This window comes from Cynara cardunculus, assembly GCF_001531365.2.
Source record: "Cynara cardunculus var. scolymus isolate 2C chromosome LG 5, CcrdV1, whole genome shotgun sequence".
Classification (NCBI taxonomy): Eukaryota; Viridiplantae; Streptophyta; class Magnoliopsida; order Asterales; family Asteraceae; genus Cynara; species Cynara cardunculus.
Window position 1 is genome coordinate 4,468,081 of NC_037532.1, and position 9,920 is coordinate 4,478,000.

General features: G+C 33.2%; 1 protein-coding gene and 2 non-coding genes across 14 annotated transcripts; 2 read left to right on the forward strand and 1 right to left on the reverse strand.

The window, feature by feature from the left end:
* The first annotated feature begins 4,459 nt into the window (after positions 1-4,459).
* Positions 4,460-4,539, forward strand: TRNAL-UAG. The gene has a single exon. It is a non-coding gene; the product is annotated as a tRNA-Leu (tRNA).
* A 79-nt stretch (positions 4,540-4,618) lies between these two features.
* LOC112513705 (SAGA-associated factor 11 homolog) lies at positions 4,619-8,579 on the forward strand. 12 transcript variants are annotated; one of them, XM_025120050.1, is made up of 7 exons: positions 4,651-4,750; positions 4,876-4,958; positions 5,043-5,070; positions 5,165-5,230; positions 5,818-6,126; positions 7,346-7,401; positions 8,304-8,579. In XM_025120050.1, the coding sequence occupies exons 4-7, from the start codon at positions 5,189-5,191 to the stop codon at positions 8,347-8,349; spliced, it is 453 nt and encodes a 150-aa protein (XP_024975818.1). In that variant the 5' UTR covers positions 4,651-4,750; positions 4,876-4,958; positions 5,043-5,070; positions 5,165-5,188; the 3' UTR covers positions 8,350-8,579. The 12 variants fall into 12 exon arrangements, with proteins under 12 accessions (XP_024975827.1, XP_024975819.1, XP_024975824.1 ...); XM_025120052.1 differs by having other exon boundaries at positions 4,658-4,750; positions 4,884-4,958; XM_025120049.1 differs by lacking the exon at positions 4,876-4,958 and having other exon boundaries at positions 4,650-4,750; positions 4,970-5,070.
* Positions 8,580-9,538: 959 nt separating this feature from the next.
* TRNAE-CUC lies at positions 9,539-9,611 on the reverse strand. The gene has a single exon. It is a non-coding gene; the product is annotated as a tRNA-Glu (tRNA).
* Positions 9,612-9,920: the final 309 nt, after the last annotated feature.

Genomic DNA, 9,920 nt, shown 5'->3' on the forward strand with positions numbered 1-9,920 from the left:
TCCATGTATGTTTTCTTGATGTTTATATCAAACTGTACGTCGTTGCCCTAGGATGGTGGTGGTGGTGGTGGTGGGTGGTGGTGGTTAGAAAGAGCAGACATTCTTGCCATGCATGAACATTGATCCATGATATATCACACCCCCCTAAGATTAAGGTGAAAATATGTTGTCTTTACTTGCTCAGTTTTCTTGTTGTTTACAAAGACTTTGAAATCTGTTGTGTTTCCCTATATGGATATATGTTTAATTAATGTTGGTACATAAAAACTAGCAGCTACTGCATACTTCAATGTCCATTTTATTTATATTTTTATCCAAAAGGTAATATTTCCCATGATCCAATTTTTTTTACTTTTATCTTACAACAAACAAAAGTTTAAACCAATTGATTATTAGTAATTGTATTTCATTATTTCTTGATATATAATTAATAATCACAATTAAACACTTGTATTTGATTATTTGTATAACTTAGGGGCCGTTTATCAGTGTTTACCGGTAAAATTAAACACTATTATGTACTTATCGGGTAAGATTTTAATCCACCAAAATGACATAGTATGCAACAATTTACCCGGTAAACGCTTATCGTGGTAAGAGTGGTCGCTCTAACTTACCGGGTAAGACTCTTGGTCTTTGTCACGTTCTTACCGGGTAAGATTATTGTTTCTTACTATACTCATCCAGAGGTAATGTTAGTTAGTAAGCGCTTACCCGGATAAACATTTGGTAAACGGCCCCTTAGACTCTATAACAAGTCAGGATTGATCGATGAAAAAGAAAAAAAAGCATCGAGTCATACATTATATTTGAAGTGCTTTTCATTTCTCGATTACTCTTCAGATAGATTGTGTTGGGAATGCCATAACCGTGATAGGAAGTGATGGGAAATGGCTTATAGATCCTGAGATAGAATCATAGAAGAACCGAGCTTGAAATAGTGCAAAAACCGGGGACCGGTGATGGGGACAGAGATCCTTGAATTAAAGTTAAAAACCGGGGACGGGGAGGGTAATGTGGTCCCTGCCCCGTCTCCAAATATTAAATATATTATATTATTTTATTATAAAATATATTGTTTATTATAAAGAATTAGATTTAATATCATGAAATAGTATTTTAATATTTCTTCTTGTATACATTTTTTTAGTTTCTTACTTTTCTTAAATAAAAACAACCTTAAAAGCCGAAAGTGTTTGATCAAACAATTACGTATGATGTGATTTTGTTCACATATGAATATTTGATGCTCTATAAGAACAAATTTTGAAAATATTTGAGATTTAAGCATGAACCATTATCGATCAAGTATGGTGTTTAACATATTTTATTTAAAACATCTTATATTAACAGGAAAAAAATCCCTGATTTCCCATAGGGGATCCCCTCGAGGACCGAGATCGGGATCATCCCAACCCTATTCCTATGCCTATATAGAAGGGTTTGGGAGCGTTATAGGCAAAAACTCATGATCTAGATATGGCTAATATAATGTCTGTCTATCAAGAAACCCTAACCTCCAATTGGTCTTTGGCCTAGAGCTTCTCAGGAGGATGCATGAGTTCATTTTCCGTATATAAATATTATATTCTTCCAGTAAATCCATAACTGTTTGTAAAGGAAGATGTTAAAAGATGCTTTCAGGGTACTCCATGGGAACTCAAGCTTTGTCAAAGGTCTCGAGCTAGTTTGGGCTTAAAACTTTTGCCTACGATATGTTTCAAGTCTTCGTACGACTTTTATATATGGGGTTGGTACGTAAACGTTTCAGATAAGGTTAATTACACAAAAAAAAAAGTTCTGGAATCACAATTTTCAAGAAATTAAGGTTACGAGAGGTTTAATGTATTACTACACCTATATGTGATATAAGATATAAAGTTTTTATTGTAATTGTGAATGAAAAAGTAATATAATTTTTCAGTTAAAATTTTTGAAATTTATGTTTGAACATAAATGATCAGATATGCTAAATTGCTTAAATTTTTTTGAGACACGACTCAAAACAACCCACAATTACACCTACACACTTCAAACATTTGACTTATATTAATTTGTACGTTTTATAACAAAATAACAACAAAAAATACAGCGTTCCAAAAAAATTGGACTTTACTTACAGACAAGAAACTTATTTTACCTTTTATTGTTCCACCTAGGAATTTGATAAACCAAAATTTTTAATGTATTAATGATTTATAAATAATATTTTATAGATGTGATATAATGGAAAATTTATTAAAATAACTGTTTTTCAAGGTGGTTTCACCTCATAGTCATTTTCTCTCCAAGTTTACAAAAATAGCTATGGATCTGTAAAACCCATGTCTGCAATTACGGACCCAACTAAATTAAAAAAAATTACACTTTCTAGTTTCTACCCCTGTCTATAAAAAAATTATATTTTTCACCCATATCCATAAAAAAAACTATATTTCTCACTCAGGTTTGTAAATAAAAAAATTGTGGACCTAAAGCTGTAAACCTTGTAAAGAAATGATTAAAAGGTGAAACCAACCGATAAAAATAACTATTTTAGGGGGTGTTTGGGATTGCTTATCAAAATTGCTTTTTAACTTATTTCAGTCTGGCACCGGAGATAAGCTGTTTTGTAGTGTTTGGGTAGAAAGAAAAAAAATTGATTATGCCGGTACCAAACCGGTAATAAGCAGTTTTTGATAAGTAAAACCTTCTTGACTTATGAAAATCAACTTATTACCATTTTACCATTTTAACCCTGTGGTGTAACACCCTTTCATCGAACAGATATCTCCAAGAGACTGTGCACATCGATATCCATCTTCTCCAACAAACTGCATATCGATATCATCTTCTCCAACAGACTGTGCATAAACCTGCGCTAGATTGGGACTGCTTCGATGCTTCTACTCATCAAATCGGTAAGAAAGGTGATAGGTGAAGGATTTCTCTGATACCCAGTTGTCAAACTCTGCCATTTTTCAGTTGCATAGATGAAGGAGAAGATGGGTTCTACCATTAGAACTTGCTATAGTGATGTATTGCCATTCACAGCAGTGGTGATGGTCGAGTGCATTATTGTAGGCGGAAATACATTATTCAAATCAGCCACTGCTCAAGGAATCAACTCATACGTCTTCCTCGTCGACTTCCTTTTCCTCTTACCTTGTCCATTCTTCATCCGCATGCAATTTTCATTTTTAATCGTTTCATCACTTGGTATTATGCAAGATCCCCCTATTTCCAATTCAACTTCGTGTTTCAATTTCTTTTGCAGAAGTTCGAACAACCAGGGGCTGAAATTCTCCATCGTTATCAAGCTTTTCCTTCTTAGCTTGATAGGGTAATTCATCTTGAATTCGGTCTTAACATCTGTAGAAATTATTGAATTTGCTATCTTGACTTTTTCAAATGATGAAAAATAAATTTTTTATACGTTAAAAAATCAAATAAGTTAATAAGCAATCCCAAACACTCCTGTAAGTCAATAATATAGAAGACTGTTCTTTTTGGTCATTTTACAGATATAAGCAAAATTTGCCAAACACTAAAAAACAACTTATCAGCTTATTGCAGTTTGGTACCGATATAAGCTAATCCAAACACTTTTTACAAAACTCCGGTTTGATACCGCATAAATTAATAAGCACTTTTACAAAAAAACATAAGTTGTTTTAAATAAGCAATCCCAAACACCCCCTTAGTTAATTTATTTTTTTAAACTTAAAATTCTTTAAATATTTCATTCTTTTATTATTTATCTCAGTCGATGTTATAGTATGATCTTATTTAATTTTGAAAAAACGATGATGTTTTTATATTTGAATAAACTTGAAAATATCATAAAAATTTGACAAAAATATGTTGATATTAATATCAAGTTAACTATTTAAAATTTATATTTTTTGTGTAATTTTTAATTCAATTTTTTTATTATAATTTAGTTTAGGTTTAATTAAGAAGTAACTTATATTTGGTTTAATAATATAATTTTTTTATAAAAATAATAATTAATTATTTTTTTATAAAAATAATAATTAATTATTTTTTATAACTCGATAATTATCTTAATTATATTTTAGATTTTTTTACTTTAAAATGAGTTGTCTATCATCTATTTGATTATGTTTATCTGCAGTTAATTACACGAATCAAACATGAAACTTTAATAAATGCATAATTTACTTGTAATCTTGAATTTTAAGTAATATGCATCAATATACAGTACTTCATACATAAAAAATAATTCTTAAAAGTTTATATCAAATGTTTTATAATATAGTATAGATAATGTTTATAAGATGGTCAAAAAATAGATACCAAGCTGTTTAGCCGAAGACATACTAGGCTCAGTTGAAGATCAGACAGTCAAGCAAAATAAACAAGCACTCAGAAGCCTTTATTTGATCCGATTCGGCTAGGCTCGGATCAGCCCAGCTCGGAAATATATTTAAGCTTTAATTTATGAATACAGACATCTGACAGTTTGGCCGAGTGGTCTAAGGCGCCAGATTTAGGCTCTGGTCCGAAAGGGCGTGGGTTCAAATCCCACAGCTGTCACATTTTATTTTGTTTTATTTTTTAATTTTTCTTCAATAAAAAACTTTTTCAGATAAATATATACGAATCGGATCCTTTCCGGATCCATTAACCCGAAATTATCCCCTCCCCCCGATCTCCGCCTCTACCACCATCAAATCATTAATTTTCCGGCGATCCGCCCACTTTTTCCAAGACGATTTCTCTGAACTTGTTCTATTTTCATCTGTAGGTACGTTTTCTACATCACAGAAACTAAGAATTCCTGTTTTGCTAATTTGATATTATTTCAGACAGTATTTGATTAATCTAGCAGCTTTTGATCTCATTGTCATGTTGTTTGTATGCTAATTAAAGTTTATCAGAGCTCTCCGGTCGCCATTTGTTACTGGATCGTGTTGTTTTCTGTCTAGTTTCTGGTATTCGATTTGATCTACGGGGTAATTTCTAGGTTTCTGTTTGAATCCCTAAATTATTGTTTGCTGCGGAAGAACAATCATCGATTTTTCATTATGCGATTGCAGATGAACAGACCCTAGTTATTGGATTGGAGTACGTTTTAACGTTATTCTGTAGTAATTTTTGTAATCAATGTTCAATACTTTGGTTATCGTATGCTGAAGGTTTGATTGTTGTTTCATGTTAGGTACCAAATATTCGGGTTTGAATTATGTCTGCTCCCGATGAGAATAACAAGTCTAGTCATACACAGGTTTCTTCAGTTATTATATTATGATTACTGGATTTCAGTTGTTCAATAGCATATTCTGTACCAATTGTGCTTTTCTTTCTTCACAATCTGGATGTTATAAAGGATTATTGACCATAGGCAAAACTTCAGCTGCTGCATCATGGGTGCCAGAAATATTGTTGGTGTTCAAATTGTTTGTTCATCGTAAAAGAGCCAAATCTATAGCCCTAGGGTTTGTTGATGTGCTGCTATGATTGTTCATAAAACCTCAAGCTTTCATCATGAATATGGTTCTGACTGCACTGGTGTTTCCTAAATGATTTTTTAGGCTTGATGTGAGAGTTTAGGGATGCTATTAGCTGCATTCGGCTTATTAGCATCTTTATTTGAGATGAAACTGTGCTTTTAATCATTGGAAGCTATCTTGATATAAGAGCAATCTTCTACTTTTGCTTCTTGTTTTTCTCTCAGTAATTTTCTGTGTCTTCATGGTTAAATCCTTGTCTTATCTTGTCAATTTGACTCTTTTCCGATGCCATGAGTATGAGATGGGTAGTATTTTTTTATCATAGTCCTACTTCTTTACTAGCCGGGTCTTGCTTCTGCAGCTTGCATCCCATTTCTTCAGTGAACTTCTAGACTCTGTAATTATGGATGTTGCATCCGAGTCTCACCGAATCGCAAGATTGGGACTGGACCGTAATTTAGATGATGAAGAAGAAGAACTGAGGTTGTCAGCACAAGCCAGGGCCAGATTAGCGGATCCGAGCAATAGTGAAGCAAATAGCAAATATGTAGTAGACATTTTCGGACAAACACATCCTCCTGTAGCCAGCGAAATATTTGATTGCATGAACTGTGGCCGATCCATTGTTGCTGGAAGATTTGCTCCTCATTTGGAGAAATGCATGGGGAAGGTAAATACTTCAGTTTTTCTAGTAATCCTTGAATTTTATTTCATACTTTTTCTCTAATCAATTGCTAAATGCTCATATCTCTACATTTTTGTTGCTGGATATGAGATCTGATGTAACTCTACACCAAAGCACTACTTCCAATTTTATTAGAAAATTGTTGTTATTAACATTGGTTACAGCCTTTTGTTTGTATATATGTGATAATACGTAGAACCCCCTTTGATTACTCTTCAAAAGAAGCCCCGAGGAGAGAAGGGAGGTTCCAATATATATTGATAAAAAATGGTCAAGTCTATATGTGCAACTCTAGAACACCCCCTCCAACTGAGGCTAGATGGGGAAAGATTGTCCGAGGTGTCAAGAGGGAGCTAGACGAGTACAAATTGCCCCAGAGTGTCAAGTCCCTAAAGTGATAGATCTTGGCTCCGATACCATGTGAGTTTATGTGGAACCCCATTAGATTACTCTTCAAAACAAGTCTTGAGGAGAGAAGCGGGGTTCCAACATATTTTAAGGAGAAAGGATCAAGTCTAGCCGATGTGAAACTCTAAAACGCCCCCTCCAACGGAGGTTAGAAGTGCACAGATTACCCCAGAGTGTCAAGAGGGGGATAGACGAGTATAGATTTCCCCAGAGTGTCAAGTCCTTGGAGTGGTAGACATCGGCTTTGATACCATGTGAGTATATGTGAAACACCATTAGATTACCTACTAAAAGAGCTATTGACGAGAGAAAGGAGGTTCCAATATATTTTGAAAGAAATGGTCCAAAACTTGCCGAGGTGAGACTCTTAACAATACTTATCATGAATTCATGAGATGTAATACCAATTCCAACAACAACTGTGCGCATATAGGCAAATTATCGAACCATGTAAAATGCTACGGCTTTTAATTTTCACTTCCTGCATTATTATTTTTCTATGTAATTATCTCTCAATTCCTAATTTTTGTATATGTGACGTGTAAAGAATTCTACCAGTAAACAAGGCGTAAGCTCGATTTCGATCCTTTTAGCATGTTGAATTATAGTTTGTTAGGAGTAGGATAAAACGTTTAAAGGTTCCATTTTTGCATATCGTCTCCCCCTTCTGTGCCCCCAGGTCAAGTGAATTGAGACTCCATGATCATATGTTTGTTTCTTTTGTCATCATAAATAGGATCCACAAAATAAAAATGTATTTAGATCAAAAGATTTGATATTGTTTTTTTTTTCACAGGGGAGGAAAGCACGGGTCAAAGCAACAAGAAGCAGTACAGCTGCTGCACAGAACCGGTACACACCCAACTCTGTTTCCATAAACTCAAAATATTCTTGTTTATTCTTCCAAAATAGAGAAGCAAAAGTTAAAATCTCCAAAAGTTACATTCGATCTCCAACAGTTTCTTTATTTTGGAGATTTGAACGTTAAGTATATTGTTAAAATATGATGCAGCGTATAATAACGATCGCTGATTCAGTGAGTACGAACCTTAGGATTCAAATTTGAGTTCACCATGAACTCAAAATTTGGGAAGAAAATGGAAGTTTCTGAATTTCCAGTCTTTCCGGTTTGACCATCCAAATTACATCAGAAACATATATATAAGAGAACTAAAACGAAATGGGCCCATCTTAAAAGTCCAAACGAAAAATTAAAAACATAGGAAAAAACATAAATGTGTCTAGAAACATGTTCAAACAACGTCTTTAGGCCTTGAAAATCTTGTAGGCCCTTTGGCACCTACCTAGGGTGTGCTACCCGTTCCCAGCTTCGAACGGAGTTCTGTAGCAAAAATTATGGCCGTTTAAGCGGGGCGCCCCTTTTAGCCCGGTCATGGGCCTCCAAGACCAAGAACAAGAAAGCTTGGTCCTCCATGCCAAGGCCGCATCAAAATATTCAATATATATCTCATGAAATTATATGAAATGATAATACATTCAACCTTCTTTGTGAGAACCAAAAAAAATATATTTCTCTATTTAGCGTTTAATTTTTTATGGTTCTCCAAATTTGGAGATTTTTATCTCCATCTCTTACTTTTTCAATTACGGAAAAAGTTTTGAATAATCTATTGGAGCAAAAAAAAGGTTAAAGAACTCCAAAAGCTCCTTTTTCTCGATTATGGAGAATTTGTTTCAACTCTTTACCAAATGGAAATTCGGGTTCTGTAGGTGATGCCGATTCTTAATTGCAGCATTGGGAGAAACACAATCAAACACCGGCGGATTCGCAGACACTAACCGAAACAGTCGAAAACGAGGTTGGCCAAGATGCTTCGCGAACGAACTGCCCAACTCTTGAATTTACTTTGAACAAATATACTTGGGATTTCTTCATTAGCCGAATACATCATGTTCCCAGTATTTTGGTAGTATATAAAAATGGTTTTACATTCATACGACTTGGTATTTGTGGTTTATGTGGAACAATGTAAAATAAAGTGGAACAGGCGTGTTCAACTCCTTCCTCATGGAACAAGGTGGAATAGATCTGTATTTTACTAATATAATCTCAAAATAAAACTTATTTTTTTTCCTTAAAACATCAAATATGTCTCCCTTTTTACGTTTTATTTTTTCATTTTTAAATTTTCAGTTTATTGTCTTCAAAATATTGTTTTTATACTATATTTTGATTAATTTATGGAATTTCTTAAATATCAATAATGAAAAATAAAATTAAGAAATTAATAAACTTCATTTTTTGTTTCGGTTTAATGATATATTTTGTTATAAAAAAATAATATTTGTTTATTTTATAATTCAATAAATTAATTAAAATAAAGAAAAGATATATAAACAATTCGTTATCGATAAATTGGTTATTTTAGCGGTCATGTACAAATAGAGGTGCTCAGGGGTTGGGTTTATCGGGTTGAAGACATTTGAACAACCCAACCCAATGCTTGCGGTTTGAAAAATCTTAATCCACCCCAACCCAAACCAAAGTGTAACCCAACCCAATCTATACGGGTTGGTCGGGTTGATACTTTGGTACATCAAAATATTCTTCTAATTTTAAATATGTTATTTTTCTACTCATAATTTCTTTTTCATCATCAACCATTTGATACAACTTATCCATATTTAGTTAATTTTCTCAATTTACATATATATGTTCACAGTTACTAAACATATATACGAATGAGTTATATAAAGATGTGAATAAAATTGAAAATATGTGTATATGAAGAGCATACATGATAGTGTAATTGTCTAATGTATATATTAATATAAATTCAACAATCATATTAAATCCAAAAATTAAAGGATATCAGGTTGGGTTGGGTTCAAATAATAGTAACCCACTATCAACCTGATACCTATGGTTTGAATCGGATTGCGTTATTTCACGCTGGGTTTGGTTGATCAGGTTTTTGAGCACCCACACAACCTTAAGAATCGGAAAAACTAAATTAATTTTTTTTAATTCCGTTGCCGGGACTTGAACCCGGGTCTTTCGGGTGAGAGCCAAATATCCTGACCAACTAGACTACAACGGATTCTTATTCTTTTTTACACTCTTATATATTTATATAATATTTCACCTCTGAAATTAAAACATTTTCCAGTTTCCAATTATTTTCAAATTGCTTAATATTATTGATTTACTAGTAGTAATTAAAAAAACTTATGTGCATAAATAATTATAGTATGATATAAAAATTTGTCTCATAAGTTATGTTTTGAAAAACATTGTGGTCTTGTCATGACTGTTAAGGCTTAAGGTTTGACCTTGTTGTCACGTCACGTCTCACACCATTAGAATTTTGCTAAAAACACTAATGAAAGAAACGGGATGCCACATAAAG

Coding starts and splice junctions, on each gene's coding strand:
- LOC112513705 (XM_025120051.1), top strand. CDS start 5,189: ATGTCTGCTCCCGATGAGAATAACAAGTCTAGTCATACACAG. Junction 5,231..5,817: donor ACAAGTCTAGTCATACACAG/GTTTCTTCAGTT, acceptor TTGCTTCTGCAG/CTTGCATCCCATTTCTTCAG. Junction 6,127..7,345: donor TGGAGAAATGCATGGGGAAG/GTAAATACTTCA, acceptor TTTTTTTCACAG/GGGAGGAAAGCACGGGTCAA.